The 18,572-nt window shown below is 40.0% G+C and overlaps 1 protein-coding gene across 1 annotated transcript; it reads left to right on the plus strand.

Moving 5' to 3' along the window:
* Window positions 1-16,035: 16,035 nt before the first annotated feature.
* On the plus strand, window positions 16,036-17,633 carry LOC124682163 (4-hydroxyphenylacetaldehyde oxime monooxygenase-like). Its single transcript, XM_047216904.1, has 2 exons — window positions 16,036-16,926; window positions 17,007-17,633. The coding sequence occupies exons 1-2, from the start codon at window positions 16,036-16,038 to the stop codon at window positions 17,631-17,633; spliced, it is 1,518 nt and encodes a 505-aa protein (XP_047072860.1).
* The last annotated feature ends 939 nt before the right edge of the window (window positions 17,634-18,572 follow it).

An 18,572-nucleotide genomic window follows, 5' to 3' on the forward strand; every position in this document is an offset into this window, starting at 1 on the left:
ATTGCATTAAGTATGGTGCGTAATGTAATCAACAACTACATCCTCGGACATAGCGCCAATGTTTTATCCCTAGTGGCAACAGCACAACACAACCTTAGAACTTTCACGTCATCTGTCCCGGTGTCAATGCAGGCATGAACCCACTATCGAGCATAAGTACTCCCTCTTGGAGTTAAAAGTAAAAACTTGGCCGAGCCTCTACTAGAAACGGAGAGCATGCAAGATCATAAACAACACATGTGTAATAACTTGATAATTAACATGACATGGTATTCTCTATCCATCGGATCCCGACAAACACAACATAGAGTATTACGGATAGATGATCTTGATCATGTTAGGCAGCTCACAAGATCCAACAATGAAGCACAATGAGGAGAAGACAACCATCTAGCTACTGCTATGGACCCATAGTCCAGGGGTGAACTACTCACTCATCACTCCGGGAGGCGACCATGGCGGTGTAGAGTCCTCCGGGAGATGAATCCCCTCTCCGGCAGGGTGCCGGAGGAGATCTCCAGAATCCCCCGAGATGGGATCGGCGGCGGAGGCTTTCCGTATCGTGGTTTTTCGCATCAGGGGTTTCGCGACGGAGGCTTTAAGTAGGCGGAAGGGCAGAGTCGGGGGCCAGACGAGGGGGCCACACCATAGGGCGGCGCGGGCCCCCCTGGGCCGGGCCGCCTTGTGGTGTCGCCACCTCGTGGCCCCACTTCGTGTGTTCTTCGGTCTTCTGGAAGCTACGTGGAAAAATAGGCCCCTGGGTCTTCGTTTCGTCCAATTCCGAGAATATTTTGTTACTAGGATTTCTGAAACCAAAAACAGCAGAAAACAGGAACCGGCACTTCGGCATCTTGTTAATAGGTTAGTTCCGGAAAATGCACGAATATGACATAAAGTGTGCATAAAACATGTAGGTATCATCAATAATATGGCATAGAACATAAGAAATTATCGATACGTCGGAGACGTATCAGCATCCCCAAGCTTAGTTCCGCTCGTCCCGAGCAGGTAAAACGATAACAAAGATAATTTCTGAAGTGATATGCCATCATAACCTCGATCATACTATTTGTAAACATATGTAGTGGATGCAGCGATCAAAACAATGGTAATGACATGAGTAAACAAGTGAATCATATAGCAAAGACTTTTCATGAATAGTACTTCAAGACAAGTATTAATAAGTCTTGCATAAGAGTTAACTCATAAAGCAATAAATCAAAGTAAAGGTATTGAAGCAACACAAAGGAAGATTAAGTTTCAGCGGTTGCTTTCAACTTGTAACATGTATATCTCATGGATAATTGTCAACATAGAGTAATATAACAAGTACAATATGCAAGTATGTAAGAATCAATGCACAGTTCACACAAGTGTTTGCTTCTTGAGGTGGAGAGAGATAGGTGAACTGACTCAACATAAAAGTAAAGAGAATGGTCCTTCAAAGAGGAAAGCATCGATTGCTATATTTGTGCTAGAGCTTTTATTTTGAAAACATGAAACAATTTTGTCAACGGTAGTAATAAAGCATATGAGTTATGAAAATTATATCTTACAAGTTGCAAGTCTCATGCATAGTATACTAATAGTGCCCGCACCTTGTCCTAATTAACTTGGACTACCAGATCTTTGCAATGCACATGTTTTGACCAAGTGTCACAATGGGGTACCTTCATGTCGCCTGTACAAAGGTCTAAGGAGAAAGCTCGCATTTTGGATTTCTCGCTTTTGATTATTCTCAACTTAGACATCCATACCGGGACAACATGGACAACAGATAATGGACTCCTCTTTAATGCATAAGCATGTGGCAACAATTATTATTCTCATATGAGATTGAGGGTATATGTCCAAACTGAAACTTCCACCATGAATCATGGCTTTAGTTAGCGGCCCAAAGTTCTTCTCTAACAACATGCATGCTCCAACCATGAAGGTGGTAGATCTCTCTTACTTCAGACAAGACGGACATGCATAGCAACTCACATGATATCCAACAAAGAATAGTTGATGGCGTCCCCAGAAACATGGTTATCGCTCAACAAGCAACTTAATAAGAGATAAAGTGCATAAGTACATATTCAATACTACAATAGTTTTTAAGCTATTTGTCCCATGAGCTATATATTGCAAAGGTGAATGATGGAATTTTTAAAGGTAGCACTCAAGCAATTTACTTTGGAATGGCGGGTAAATACCATGTAGTAGGGAGGTATGGTGGACACAAATGGCATAGTGGTTGGCTCAAGTATTTTGGATGCATGAGAAGTATTCCCTCTCGATACAAGGTTTAGGCTAGCAAGGCTATTTGAAACAAACACAAGGATGAACGGTACAGCAAAACTCACATAAAAGACATATGGTAAACATTATCAGACTCCATACCGTCTTCCTTGTTGTTCAAAACTCAATACTAGATGTTATCTAGACTCTAGAGAAACCAAATATGCAAACCAAATTAACAAGCTCTAAGTGTTTCTTCATTAATGGGTGCAAAGTATATGATGCAAGAGCTTAAACATGAGCACAACAATTGCCAAGTATCAAATTATCCAAGACATTTTAGCAATTTACTACATGTATCATTTTCCAATTCCAACCATATAACAATTTAACGAAGAAGAAACTTCGCCATGAATACTATGAGTAGAGCCTAAGGACATATTTGTCCATATGCTACAGCGGAGCGTGTCTCTCTCCCATAAAGTGAATGCAAGGATCCATTTTATTCAAACAAAACAAAAACAAAAACAAACCGACGCTCCAAGCAAAGTACATAAGATGTGGCCGAATAAAAATATAGTTTCGGGGAGGAACCTGATAATGTTGTCGATGAAGAAGGGGATGCCTTGGGCATCCCCAAGCTTAGACGCTTGAGTCTTCTTAATATATGCAGGGGTGAACCACCGGGGCATCCCCAAGCTTAGAGCTTTCACTCTCCTTGATCATATTGCATCATACTCCTCTCTTGATCCTTGAAAACTTCCTCCACACCAAACTCGAAACAACTCATTAGAGGGTTAGTGCATAATAAAAATTCACATGTTCAGAGGTGACACAATCATTCTTAACACTTCTGGACATTGAATAAAGCTACTGGACATTAGTGGATCAAAGAAATTCATCCAACATAGCAAAAGAGGCAATGCGAAATAAAAGACAGAATCTGTCAAAACAGAACAGTCCGTAAAGATGGATTTTATTAGGCCACCAGACTTGCTCAAACGAAAATGCTCAAATTGAATGAAAGTTGCGTACATATCTGAGGATCATGCTCGTAAATTGGCGTAATTTTCTGAGCTACCTACAGGGAGATAGACCCAGATTCGTGACAGCAAAGAAATCTGGAACTGCGCAGTAATCCAAATCTAGTACTTACTTTTCTATCAAAGACTTTACTTGGCACAACAAAACATAAAACTAAGATAAGAAGAGGTTGCTACAGTAGTAAACAACTTCCAAGACACAAATATAAAACAAAAATACTGGAGTAAAAACATGGATTGTCTCCCATAAGCGCTTTTCTTTAACGCCTTTCAGCCTAGGCGCGTAAAGTGTATCTCAAGTAACATCAAGAGACGAAGCATCAACATCATAATTTGTTCTAATGATAGAATCATAAGGTAACTTCATTCTCTTTCTAGGGAAGTGTTCCATACCTTTCTTGAGAGGAAATTGATATTTAATATTACCTTCCTTCATGTCAATAGTAGCACCAACGGTTCGGAGAAAAGGTCTTCCCAATATAATGGGGCAAGATGCATTGCATTCAATATCCAAGACAACAAAATCAACGGGGACAAGGTTATTGTTAACCATAATATGAACATTATCAACTTTCCCCAAAGGTTTCTTTTTAGCATTATCAGCGAGATTAACATCCAAATAACAATTTTTCAATGGTGGCAAGTCAAGCATATCATAGACTTTTTTAGGCATAACAGAAATACTTGCACCAAGATCACATAAAGCATTACAAACAAAATCTTTGACTCTCATTTTAATGATGGGCTCCCAACCATCCTCTAGCTTTCTAGGAATAGAAGTTTCAAGTTTTAGTTTTTCTTCTCTAGCTTTTATGAGAGCATTTGTAATATGTTTTGTGAAAGCCAAATTTATAGCACTAGCATTGGGACTTTTAGCAAGTTTTTGCAAGAACTTTATAACTTCAGAGATGTGGCAATCATCAAAATCTAAATCATTACAATCTAAAGCAATGGGATTATCATCCCCAAGGTTGGAAAAAATTTCAGCAGTTTTATCACAAGCAGTTTCAGCAGTTTTAGCAGTTTCAGCTAATTTTGCGCGCTTTGCACTAGGAGTAGAAGCATTGCCAACACCAATTATTTTACCATTGATAGTAGGAGGTGCAGCAACATGTGAATCATTAGCATTGCTAGTGGTGGTAATAGTCCAAACTTTAGCTACATTTTCCTTTTTAGCTAGTTTTTCATTTTCTTCTCTATCCCACCTAGCACGCTAGTTCAGCCATTAATCTTATATTCTCATTAATTCTAACTTGGATGGCATTTGCTGTAGTAACAATTTTATTTTCAATATCCCTATTAGGCATAACTTTCGATTTCAAAAGATCAACATCAGAGGCAAGACTATCAACTCTAGAAACAAGAATATCAATTTTATTGAGCTTTTCTTCAACAGATTTGTTAAAGGCAGTTTGTGTACTAATAAATTCTTTAAGCATGGCTTCAAGTCCAGGGGGTGTATTCCTATTATTGTTGTAAGAATTCCCATAAGAATTAGCATAACCATTACCATTATTATAAGGATATGGCCTATAGTTATTACTAGAATTGTTCCGATAAGCATTGTTGTTGAAATTATTATTTTTAATGAAGTTTACATCAACATGTTCTTCTTGGGCAACCAATGAAGCTAATGGAACATTATTAGGATCAACATTAGTCCTATCATTCGCAAGCATAGACATAATAGCATCAACTTTATCATTCAAGGAAGAGGATTCTTCAACAGAATTTACCTTCTTACCTTGTGGAGCTCTTTCCGTGTGCCATTCAGAGTAATTAACCATCATATTATCAAGAAGCTTTGTTGCTTCACCAAGAGTGATGGACATAAAGGTACCTCCAGCAGCTGAATCCAATAAATTTCGCGAAGAAAAATTTAGTCCTCGCATAGAAGGTTTGGATGATCATCCAAGTAGTCAGTCCATGGGTTGGGCAATTTTTAACCAGAGATTTCATTCTTTCCCAAGCTTGAGAAACATGTTCATTATCTAATTGTTTAAAATTCATTATGCTACTCCTCAAAGATATAATTTTAGCAGGGGGATAATATCTACCAATAAAAGCATCCTTACATTTAGTCCATGAATCAATACTATTCTTAGGCAGAGATAGCAACCAATCTTTAGCTCTTCCTCTTAATGAGAAAGGGAACAATTTTAATTTTATAATGTCACCATCTACATCTTTATATTTTTGCATTTCACATAGTTCAACAAAATTATTGAGATGGGCAGCAGACATCATCGGAACTAACACTGCAAAATTGCTCTCGCATAACAAGATTAAGTAAAGCAGGTTTAATTTCAAAGAATTCTGCTGTAGTAGCAGGTGGAGCAATAGGTGTGCATAAGAAATCATTATTATTTGTGCTAGTGAAGTCACACAACTTAGTATTTTCAGGGTTGGCCATTTTAGCAATAGTAAATAAAGCGAACTAGATAAAGTAAATACAAGTAAACTAATTTTTTTGTGTTTTTGATATAGCAAACAAGATAGCAAATAAAGTAAAGCTAGCAACTAATTTTTTTGTGTTTTAATATAATGCAGCAAACCAAGTAGTAAATAAAATAAAGCAAGACAAAAACAAAGTAAAGAGATTGAGAAGTGGAGACTCCCCTTGCAGCGTGTCTTGATCTCCCCGGCAACGGCGCCAGAAATTTGCTTGATGCGTGTAGTTGACACGTCCGTTGGGAACCCCAAGAGGAAGGTGTGATGCGCACAGCGGCAAGTTTCCCTCAGTTAGAAACCAAGGTTTAATCGAACCAGTAGGAGTCAAGAAACACGTTGAAGGTTGATGGCGGCGGGATGTAGTGCGGCGCAACACCAGAGATTCCGGCGCCAACGTGGAACCTGCACAACACAACCAAAGTACTTTGCCCCAACGAAACAGATGAGGTTGTCAATCTCACCGGCTTGCTGTAACAAAGGATTAACCGTATTGTGTGGAAGATGATTGTTTGCGGAGAAAACAGTAAAAACAAGTATTGCGAGCAGATTTGTATTTCAGTATTAAAGAATGGACCGGGGTCCACAGTTCACTAGAGGTGTCTCTCCCATAAGATAAAAGCATGTTGGGTGAACAAATTACAGTCGGGCAATTGACAAATAGAGAGGGCATACAATGCACATACATGACATGATAAGTATAGTGAGATTTAATTGGGCATTACGACAAAGTACATAGACCGCCATCCAACTGCATCTATGCCTAAAAAGTCCACCTTCAGGTTATCATCCGAACCCCCTCCAGTATTAAGTTGCAAAGCAACGGACAATTGCATTAAGTATGGTGCGTAATGTAATCAACAACTACATCCTCGGACATAGCGCCAATGTTTTATCCCTAGTGGCAACAAGCACAACACAACCTTAGAACTTTCGTCACTCGTCCCAGTGTCAATGCGGGCATGAACCCACTATCGAGCATAAGTACCCCCTCTTGGAGTTAAAAGTAAAAACTTGGCCAGAGCCTCTACTAGAAACGGAGAGCATGCAAGATCATAAACAACACATGTGTAATAACTTGATAATTAACATGACATGGTATTCTCTCTCCATCGGATCCCAACAAACACAACATAGAGTATTACAGATAGATGATCTTGATCATGTTAGGCAGCTCACAAGATCCAACAATGAAGCACAATGAGGAGAAGACAACCATCTAGCTACTGCTATGGACCCATAGTCCAGGGGTGAACTACTCACTCATCACTCCGGAGGCGACCATGGCAGTGTAGAGTCCTCCGGGAGATGAATCCCCTCTCCGGCAGGGTGCCGGAGGAGATCTCCGTAATCCCCCGAGATGGGATCGGCGGCGGCGGCGTCTCGCAAGGTTTTCCGTATCGTGGTTTTTCGCATCGTGGGTTTCGCGACGGAGGCTTTAAGTAGGCGGAAGGGCGGAGTCGGGGGCCGGACGAGGGGCCACACCATAGGGCGGCGCGGGCCCCCCGGGCCGCGCCGCCTTGTGGTGTCGCCACCTCGTGGCCCCACTTCGTGTGTTCTTCGGTCTTCCGGAAGCTCCGTGGAAAAATAGGCCCCCGGGTCTTCGTTTCGTCCAATTCCGAGAATATTTTGTTACTAGGATTTCTGAAACCAAAAACAGCAGAAAACAGAACCGGCACTTCGGCATCTTGTTAATAGGTTAGTTCCAGAAAATGCACGAATATGACATAAAGTGTGCATAAAACATGTAGGTATCATCAATAATATGGCATAGAACATAAGAAATTATCGATACGTCGGAGACGTATCACCGGCTGGGCCACTTTTCTGGCCAGTTTTCTGCCCGTTTCTCCTGCGATTTTGTCTGTCTTTTTCGCCCAACGGTTTTATTTGCTCTCATGCTATAAATAGCCCTTCTTCCACCTTGAGCTTGTTAGTTCTTCCTATTCTCTCTCCTCCATTGTTGCATTTGAAGAACTTGCTCTCTCTCTTGTCTCCCCCCATGATTCTTGCTCATTCTTGAGGGATCTAAGAGAGCAGATCTAGATCTACACTTCCACCAGTCCATTTCTCATCTAAGTGAGGGGAACTATTGGGATCTAGATCTTGGAGTCTTTTGTTGACTTTCCCCATTGTTCTTCCTCTCCAATCTCATCTTAGCATTTGTTGCTTGGGTGGGATTTGAGTGTGAAGGACTTGAACACCTCTAGTGTTCTTGCTTTGCATTATTGCATAGTGTTGAGCTCTCCACCACGATTAGTTCGAGTGAGAGACCCTGAGCTTGTTATTCTTGGAGGGAGACCTCCTAGTTGGCTTGGCGGTTGGTGCTCCGGTGATCTCTTCAAGAAGATTGTGAAGAGGCCCGGGCTTCTCCTTCGTGGAGCTTGTGAAGTGGTTGTGGAGCTTGCCATCTCCGGAGTGGAGGAAAAGCTAACCATAAGGAAAGGGTCATTATCCTTCGTGGGTGTGGTTCGGAGAATAGGGTGAGCCTTCGTGGCGCGGGGAATCCTTCGTGGGACCTCCACTCCTCCAAACGTGACGTACCTTTTTGCAAAGGAAGGGAACACGGGAATACATCCTCGTCTCCGCGTGCCTCGGTTATTTCTATACCCGAGCTCTCTTTTCTTGTGATAGCCATCGTGCTTGAAGTACATATATCTTGCTATCACTTGTGCTACATATATCTTGTGCCTATCTTGCTTAGCTCTAGTTGCCATTGTTACACTTAGTTGAGCTTAGCATATTTAGGGTTTGTGCTTGTAAACTAAACGTTAGTTTAATTCCGCATTCTTATAAGACAAATCCGCAAGAGTTTGTAATTGCCTATTCTAGGGGGCATCTCGATCTTTCAGAGTTCCTAAATGTGCCCATCGTCTGAATTGCTTCATTGTTGTGATTGCTAACTTCTTCTTTTGCCATGCTAGTGGTATGTGGTGTTTCGCGGCCGGGTTCGAGGAATCTACAGCTCATGGAGAGTCTGTCAAGATCAGATCAATGGCTACTCCACCAACATCTACCAAGGATATGCAACATTGGAGGAGGCACAACAAGAGTACCTCAGCTTCCTGCAAGAGGAGTTGCAGGAAGATCATGGCATCGATGAGGCTGTGCCATTAGCACAGTTGCCGTCGGAGGAAGTACATGCTCTACAAGGAGCACCGCCGGAGGTACGTCCCAGCCGGGTGAAAGATTACATCATCGCCTTTCTCATCGTAGTGATCGTCAGGATCATGTTCTTCTGAGTGATCTCTGATCGTATGTAAGATGGCATGGCATGGTAATCTCATCCTATTTGAATTGTGGTAAGGATATGGACTTGTGATTTGAGTAACCAAACAACAGATTCCTATTTTCCTGCGTGCAAGATGGGCTGAAAACGGGCAACCAAATGATACGGCCTGGGTTCCTTCTCCGGCGCGCAAAGGGGCTCATAGGCTACCAAACGACCGGCCGAAGTGACCCATGCCCGTTTACAATGCGCAATAAGCTCAATCTCACTAGCAGCGCATTCATGCAAGTAATCGGCCCCGGCAACCAAACGTGCCCTTAGCCACCCGATGACAAGCCCTGGGCATCTCCGGTTTATACTAGTTTGGACAGTTTCCTGACACCAGACCGTTGCCACCGGTTCTAAATGGTTTGGTCCGGTGTAAACTGCTAGTAGTACCGGGCTGGTGCGGGCTGGTTCAGGTTTTAAACGGTTTGGCACCGGCTGTACCGGCTGAAAACAACATGTATCTGCATCCTGATGGTCTGACGCCATGATGGTCTGACGCACATACAAGAAGCATGCAAAATAGGCACCCGGCCAAATATTTGACTTGTACAGATCGAACACAATACATATTTCAGAACTTTTTGTACAGGTTCCTCAAGAGAGTACATCCATAGCAGACAAGAACTAATCAGTTCACAAAAGCTATTTTGAACTATTAAATATGCATGAAAACTAGAAGCTCGATTCAACATCCTCATTCGGCGACAACGCATCAGCAACATACGACTCAATACAATTTTTTTGAAATGGGGAAATATCGCCCCAGCTTCTGCATCCAAGAGATGCACACGACTTTTTTTATTAGATTATTCACAACAACTTACAAGAGCAATACAAAAATCAAACTCAAAGCTACCTCGCTAAACCTACAGAGGGATGAAGGGGGTGATAATTCACCAACTCATATCATCCAAAAACCAAATATCTTCCCAGGCCTCAATACATAAGTTTTCACATTCAGATGGTGGTTCATGTCAAGTTGTAGCAAAGCCTCTAAACCTGAAAAGATTAAGAAGATATTCAGTATACTAATATGGAAAGCCTCCAAACCTGGAAAGATCCAAAAGATTAGACAATTAAATAAACAGGTACACTGAATTATAATCCACAAGCCAAACTGAAAAGTAGTTGGATTTAGCAAACTGACAACTTATACCATTCATATTTGAAGAACTTGTACACGGAAAATTTATAACTAAACTTGCATAAGGCTCAGTTTCTCGGTACATAATAAAAGTATCAACAATTTGGTCCGTAGTAGCAACCAAGAAATATCCCAGATGGAACCAAATAAATGGCACTGAATGAGAAGGAGCAGAAACGCTCCAAACGGATACAAGACAGATAAATCATCACACATGGATCACCACGAAGTGACATTTATATTGGAAAACCAGATCACACAAGTCATAAAGGATGCAAGGTTTGATGCTCTCACCAACCTGAAAAATGAACGCTCAGCTTCAAGCTCCAACTACAGCAACCTTCTGTAACTGAAATAAAAGAATACAATTTTTTATTGCACCAGAAAGGCCAAGACGCAAATAAAAAAGGAACAGTGAACTATGGTCATCCATTTGCAACCTAAGTTGCATAACATTATACCATTCTAAACTATGCTAGCAATTCAGAAATTCTCTAAAGATGGTTACAGAAATCAGTTTCTAGAAAAGTAATAGGTATTGACTGAAATAGAGGTAATGCTGCCATCCACAAGGTAAAATTTTCAAATAAAGGCAATAGCTTCAAATTTAAGGAAGTATAGCAATATTTCACTCTTCCTTCCTTTTCAAATACAGGCTCGCACTGATATAGATACTCATGTCAGCAGTATCCAATCTACTAAGCTAGCGCACCCAGAGAGCTAATATGATGGTGATGATGCACAATTCTGGCTTTACGTGGTGAGAAACAAAACAAGATCCATCCAATATTTGAAATATTTTTGTACACCCACGCATGGGTGTGGGTGTTTCAGTCGCCGTCCATTATTTCCTCAAGATTCATGCCACCATGGTAAGGGGAAAGATTCTTTGATTATTGTATGTATCTTACACTAGTAGGAAAAAGCTCATATGTGGCGCACTTAAAACCATATTCTGTGGCGCATGAGTTGGTGTGCCACATAATTCTAGCCATAAAAATAAGAATTTGGTGGCGCACTTGCCCATGCGCCACAGAAAGTCTTTTTTCTGTGGCGCACCAGGCAACATAAAGAGAAAGTCTTATTTATGGGGGCGGTGGTGCGCCACAGAATTTTTTTTGGATTTCAAAAAAATGGCGGCTAGATCTAGATCTAGATCTGGGGCCGCCAATTTTTTTTTTGATTTTTTTTGAAATTTCGCCGGAAGGTCGCCGGAGGTGGGTGGTTGGGTGGGTTGGGTGGGTGGGGTGGGTGGGTGGAGGAGGAGGCCGAAGGAGGTGGTGGTGGTGGTGGAGTAGGAGGAGGAGGTGGTGGTGGTGGAGGAGGAGGAGGTGGTGGTGGTGGTGGAGGAGGAGGAGGAGGTGGTGGTGGTCGCCGGAGGAGGAGGCGAAGGTGGTGGTGGTGTTCGCCGGAAGAGGTCGCTGGAGGAGGTGGTGGTCGTCGTCGGAGGTCTCCGGAGGAGGAGGTGGTCGCCGGAGGAGGTCGTCATCGGAGGAGGTGGTCGCCGGAGGAGGTTGTCGGGTGTGGGTGGAGGAGGATGGAGAAGAAGGGAGGAGAAGGGTGAAAAATGGGAGAAGTGAGGAGAAGTGGAGGAGAAGAGGAGGAGAAGGGCGCCACCGAAATTCAAATTTCGGGCTAACAATTCTATGGCGCATGGGCATATGGTGCGCCGTAGAATTTTTTTCGAATTTTTTATTTTTGCAGGAAAAAATCTTAACTTTGGCATCTCCTTTTACTCTTTTCGAATTTGGTGATTCTATAAATTGTCTAACTGAGCAAGCCCTGGTGAATTCAGATGTAGAATTTTCTCCCGGTCAGTGGAGAAGGAACTGTGGCGCACCATAAAATGTATATTTTCTGTGGCGCACCATCCCACGTGCGCCACAGAAAGTCTTATTTCTGTGGCACACCCAGGCTGGTGCGCCACAGAATGTCTTAATTCTGTGGCGCACGGGGTTCTGTCCGCCACAGAAATAGTGAAACCAATGATTGGGGTGAGGCTCACCTTATTTCTATGGCGCATATGAGTGAGGCGCGCCATAAAATTCGCTATTTCAGTGGCGCACGTTGTCTGGTGCGCCACAGAATAGCATCTCACCTATAGCTAGTTTCCTACTAGTGTTACTATAAATGCTGGGTGTAATTGGTATCTTCGAGATATTAATATATCTTTTATCAAAAAGATAATAATAGATAGATATAACGGGTCTTTTTTAGTTCTCTCTTTGTTCATTTATTTATTTATTAGTTGTATGCATCTTTGATATCTTAGTGCACATGCTAGGTGCAATTAGTATCTTTGAGATATAAATAAATTTGTTTATCAAAAAATAATAATAGGTAGATACAACATGTTTTTTTATTTCTGTTTTTGTTTATTTATTTATTATTTGTACGCATCTTTGATATCTTTTGATACCTTAGCGCAGATGCTGGGTGTAATTGATATCTTCGAGATATTCATATATTTTTTATCAAAAATAATAATAGATAGATACGATGTTTTTTTTATTTATTTCTTTGTTTATTTATTTATTTATTGTATGCATCTTTGATATCTTAGTGCAAATGCTAGGTGTAATTGGTATCTTCGAGATACTAATATATATTTTTCTATCAAAAAGATAATAATACATATATATATGACAAATTTTATTTCTCTCTTTGTCTATTTATTTATTAGTTGTATCCATATTTGGTATCTTTTGATATCTTATTGCAGATGTTGGGTGTAATTGGTATTTTCGAGATATTAATATATATTTTATCAAAAATAGATACGACATTTTATTATTTCTCTCTTTGTTTCTTTATTTATTAGATGCATGCATCTTTGATATCTTTTCATATCTTAGTGCATATGATGGATGTAATTGGTATGTTTAAGATATTAATATTTGTATCAAAAAAAGATAGATACGATGTTTTTTCTCTCTTCGTTAATTTATTTATTTATTAGGTGTATGCATCTTTGATATCTTTTGATTTCTAAGTGCAGATACTCGATGTAATTGGTATCTTTGAAATATAAATATATTTTTGTATAAAGATAAATTTATTTCTCTCTTTGTTTATTTATTTGTTAGATGTATGCATCTTTGATATCTTAGTGCAGATACTGGGTGTAATTAGAATCTTCGAGATAGTAATATATTTTTTTTTATCAAAAAATTGATAACAGATAGATACGACTAGTTTTTTTTCTCTCTTTGTTTAATTATTTATTAGATGTATGCATCTTTGATATCTTTTGAAATCTTAGTGCGTATGGTATATTCGAGATATTAATTAGTTTTATCAAAAAGATAATAATAGACAGATACGATGGGTTCCTTTATTTCTCTCTTTGTTTGTTTATTTATTTATTAGATGTATACATCTTTGATATCTTAATGCAGATGCTGAGTGTAATTGCTATTTTCGAGATATAAATGTAACTTTTTATCAAAAAATAGATAGATACAATGACTGTTTTTATTTCTATCTTTGTTTATTTATTAATTCGTTGTATGCATCTTCGATATCTTTTGATATCTTAGTGCAGATGCTAAGTGTAATTGTTATCTTCGAGATATTAATATATTTTTATAAAAATAGAAAGATATGACGTTTATTTATTTCTCTCTCTCTCTAGTATGCATCTTTGATATCGTAATGGATATGCTGGGTGTAATTGGTATCTTCGAGATATTAATATATTTTTTTATCAAAAAATAATAATAGTTATATACAACGGGTTTTTTTTCTGTTTCTCTTTTGGTTTATTTACTTATTAGTTGTATGCATCTTTGATATCTTTTGATATCTTATTAAAGATGCTCTCTATATTTGGTATCTTCGAGATATTAATATAACTTTTTATCAAAAAAAGATAGATACGGCGGTTTTGATATCTTAGTGCAAAAATTGGGTGTAATTGGTATCTTCGATATATTAACATTTTTTATCAAAAAATAATAATATATAGATACGTCATGTCTTTTATTTCCGTTTTTATTTATTTATTTATTAGCTGTATGCATCTTTGATATTTTTTGATATCTTAGTGCAGATGCTGGGTGTAATTGATATCTTCGAGATATTAATACATTTTTTATCAAAAATAATAAGATAGATACGATGGTTTTTTATTAACTCTTTGTTTATTTATTTATTGTAGGCATCTTTGATATCTTAGTGCAAACGTTGGGTGTAATTGGTATCTTCAAGATATTAATATATTTTTTATCAAAAAAGATAATAATAGATATATACGACGGTTTTTATTTCTCTCTTTGTTTATTTATTTATTTATTTGTTGTATCCATATTTGATATCTTTTGATATCTTAGTGCAGATGTTGGATGTAATTGGTATCTTCAAGATATTAATATATTTTTTATCAAAAAATAGCTACGACATTTTTTTATTTCTCTGTTTGTTTCTTTATTTTTAGATGCATGCATCTTTGATATCCTTTGATATCTTAGTGCAGATGTTGGATGTAATTGGTATCTTTGAGATATTAATATTTTTTATCAAAAAAATATAGATAGATATCATGTTTTTTATTTCTCTCTTTATTTATTTATTAGGAGTATGCATATTTGATATCTTAGTGCACGATGTAATTGGTATCTTTGAAATAAAAATAGTTTTTATAAAAATAAAAAATAGATAGATACGTCCATTTTTTATTTCTCTCTTTGTTTATTTATTTATTGGATGGATGCATTTTTTATATCTTTTGATATCTTAGTGCAGATACTGGGTGTAATTAGCATCATCGAGATATTAATATATTTTTATCAAAAAAATTATAATAGATAGATACGATTGGTTTTTTATTCCTCTCTTTATTTATTAATTTATTAGATGTATGCATCTTTTATATCTTTTGAAATATTAGTGCATATGGTATATTCGAGATATTAAATTTTTTATCAAAAATATAATAATAGACATATACGATGGGTTCTTTCATTTCTCTCTTTTTTTGTTTATTTATTCATTAGTTGTACGCATCTTTGATATCTTTTGATATATTAATGCAGATGTTGGGTGTAATTGGTATCTTCGAGATATAAATATAATTTTTTATCAAAAAAAGATAGATACGAAGATGTTTTATTTCTATATTTGTTTGGTTATTTATTAGTTGTATGCATCTTCGATATCTTTTTGTATCTTAGTGCAGATGCTAGGTGTAATTGGTATCTTCGAGATATTAATATATTTTTATTAAAAAATAGATAGATACAATGGTTTTTATTTCTCTCTCTTTAGTATGCATCTTTGATATCTTAGTGGAGATGCTAGGTGTAATTGGTATCTTCAAGATATTAATATATTTTTTATGAAAAAATAATAATAGATAGATACAACGGGTTTTTTCTGTTTCTCTTTTTGTTTATTATTTATTTATTGTATGCATTTTTGATATCTTTTGATATCTTATTGAAGATGTTGTGTGTGTAGTTGGTATCTTCGAGATATTAATGTAATGTTTATCAAAAAGAAGGTAGATACGACTATTTTTCTCTCTCTTTGTTTTATTTATTTATTAGTTGTATGCATCTTTGATATCTTTTGATATCTCAGGCAGATGTTGGGTGTAATTGGTATCTTCGAGATATTAATAGCATATTTGATACCTTAGTGTAGATACTGGGTGTAATTGGTATCTTTGAGATATTAATATTTTTTATATAAAATAATCATAATAGACATATAATAAAACTAGATACACATAGATTTATTGATCAAATTCGGAAGATATTGATTTCTGGCTATTGGTTAAATGTAGAAGACATTGATTCGTTTTACTAAATTATTACACTGCGTATCTATTCCAAACGGAGGGAGTATATGTTAAAGAGGGTGGCGGCCGCAAGAGCAACACACCCTGAAAAGAAAAGATAATGGCCATGCTCCAGCTCCTCATCCAACAATGGACGCTCTTCCCCTGCCTCATGGTGTCTGTCCCATTCTTGCTTCTGCTAGCGAGGAGGTCATTCGCTGGGAAAGGGCTAAAGCTGCCGCCTGGCCCAGCGCGGCTGCCAGTGATTGGTAACCTGCACCAGCTAGCAGGCCCTCTGCAGCATAGGACCCTAGCGGAGCTGGCGCGGCGGTATGGCCCTGTGATGCTGCTGCAGCTGGGCGCAACACCGACGTTGGTGGTGTCCTCGGCGTCGGCGGCGCGTGAGGTTTTGAAGACGCACGACTTGGACTGCTGCACCCGGCCGGCAATGCCGGGGCCGAAACGGCTGTCGTATGGGTTCAAGGACGTGACGTTCGCGCCTTACGGCGAGCAGTGGCGCGAGCGGCGCAAGCTCTTCATCACGGAGCTCCTCAGCATGCGCCGCGTCAAGGCCGCATGGGGCGCGCGCCAGGTGCAGGTAGATAAGCTAATGGCCAGCTTGATCCCCAATAAGCCGGTGGTCCTAGGTGAGCACATCTACGGCCTCGTCAACGGCATCATCGGCACCGTGGCGTTCGGCAGCATCTACGGCGTAGAGATGGTGGCGCACAAGACACAGTTCCATCGCGTGCTCGACGAGGCCTTGGACTTGCAAGCCACTTTCTCGGCCGAGGACTTCTTCCCAAACGCGGCCGGCCGCCTGGTCGACCGCCTTACCGGCCTCGTCGCCAGCCGTGATCGGCTCTTTGCAAACATCGACGCTTTCTTTGAGATGGTCATCGAGCACCATCTGAACCCCAAGAGGGAGGGCAGCGATCTCGTCGACGTCTTGATCAGCTTCTCCAAGGAGCAGCCTGACTTCACCAGGGACCATGTCAAGGCTATCATCATGGTTCGTGCATGTTAATTAATTAATAATTAATTGGCTCTTTCTCTAGATTATTAAGAAAAAATATCCCTGACTAAATCCAGGACACGTTTGTGGGAGGTGTCAACACGAGCTCGGTGACCATCATGTGGGCGATGTCCGAGCTGATCCGGAACCCCCTGGTGCTAAAGAAAGTGCAGGAGGAGATCAGAATGGTGGCAGGAGGCAACGACAGGGTGCAGCCAGAGGACATGCCCAAGCTAAGCTACCTCAAGATGGTGGTGAAGGAGACCTTGCGGTTGTACCCCTCGGTGCCGTTGTTGCTGCCGCGGGAAACGATGAGGCACATCAAGATCGGAGGCTACGACGTGCCTGCCAAAACGAGGGTGTTGGTGAACGCGTGGGCCATCGGGAGGGACCCGGCGAGCTGGGGCGAGGATGCCGGAGAGTTCAACCCGGACAGGTTCGTGGACAAGGAGGTGAATCTACAGGGCACGCACTTCCAGCTGCTTCCGTTCGGGGCCGGGCAGCGGATGTGCCCGGGCATTGCGATGGCGCTCACCAACGTGGAGTTCACGCTGGCCAACTTGCTGTGCGGATTCCAGTGGGAGCTGCCGGAGGGGACCAAGGCTGAGGATGTGAGCATGGAGGAGGTTGGCCTCCTCACATTCCACCGCAAGACGCCGCTCGTGCTCGTGCCCACCGTCTACCACCCTGAGCGCCAACAGTAGTGACGTCCCGATTAATTAATAATCCGCTCTGTGATGGTTGCCCGTGTGGGCAGTTGCGGGCGAACGAATAAATCAACAAATGTTGTGTAAGTAGACATGCGACCTTTGCCTCGCGTCCTCCATTCCATAGACATGCGAGCTTTACCAGAGTACCATTCATATTGTTGTATAACTTTTATGGCGCTGTCGGGCATGTCTATGCATGCATTTGGTGGCGGGAAATGTTTTACTACCTTTGTATCAACTAGTACAAATGCCCGTGCGTTGCCATGAGACGCAAATTTTATTTCTAAATACACATATATAAGGATACATATTTTCTTACAGAATACACATTCATTATAGCAAAGAACTTCAATGGAATCATATTTGTCCACACTATGGTCCAATTTTAATCACCGACTCATTGTAGGCACATGTGTTCACAATAGATGCAAGAAACTGGGCATCCAGCGATAAAGCGAAAATACTGTTATATTTTTCGACCAAGTAGTCACATAAATCTCATTCCTTGCACAAATCTATCAATGAATTAAAAAGCAACACTAACAACACACGATCTATTAAACAGCTAGACACCAAATCTAATAGGAAAACTCCGAACCAGTACTGGACATACATGTTTCCTCTAACCAAAGGATGCTCCTTTTCTTATCAGTCCAGAAAGTACTCATATATAGTCATTGATCTCCGATGACGAGCCTCGATGGTAACCATCCGTGTCGAACATACAAAACAGGCTAAGAATATCTTCAACCACCGCTAGAGTATAAACTCTGTAGGTAGAGCTCCAGTTCTGATGTTAAATTTTCCTTGGTAGCAATACAGATGTGATATCCTGTGACTAATACTCTGACATGGAGCGGGAGCCATTCAATTTTAGCTTGATAGCAATACAGTATATCTGAATGTGCTTCTGAAGAATGCTTGAGAGCAACC

Source organism: Lolium rigidum, unplaced genomic scaffold, assembly GCF_022539505.1.
Source record: "Lolium rigidum isolate FL_2022 unplaced genomic scaffold, APGP_CSIRO_Lrig_0.1 contig_69652_1, whole genome shotgun sequence".
NCBI classification, from domain to species: Eukaryota; Viridiplantae; Streptophyta; class Magnoliopsida; order Poales; family Poaceae; genus Lolium; species Lolium rigidum.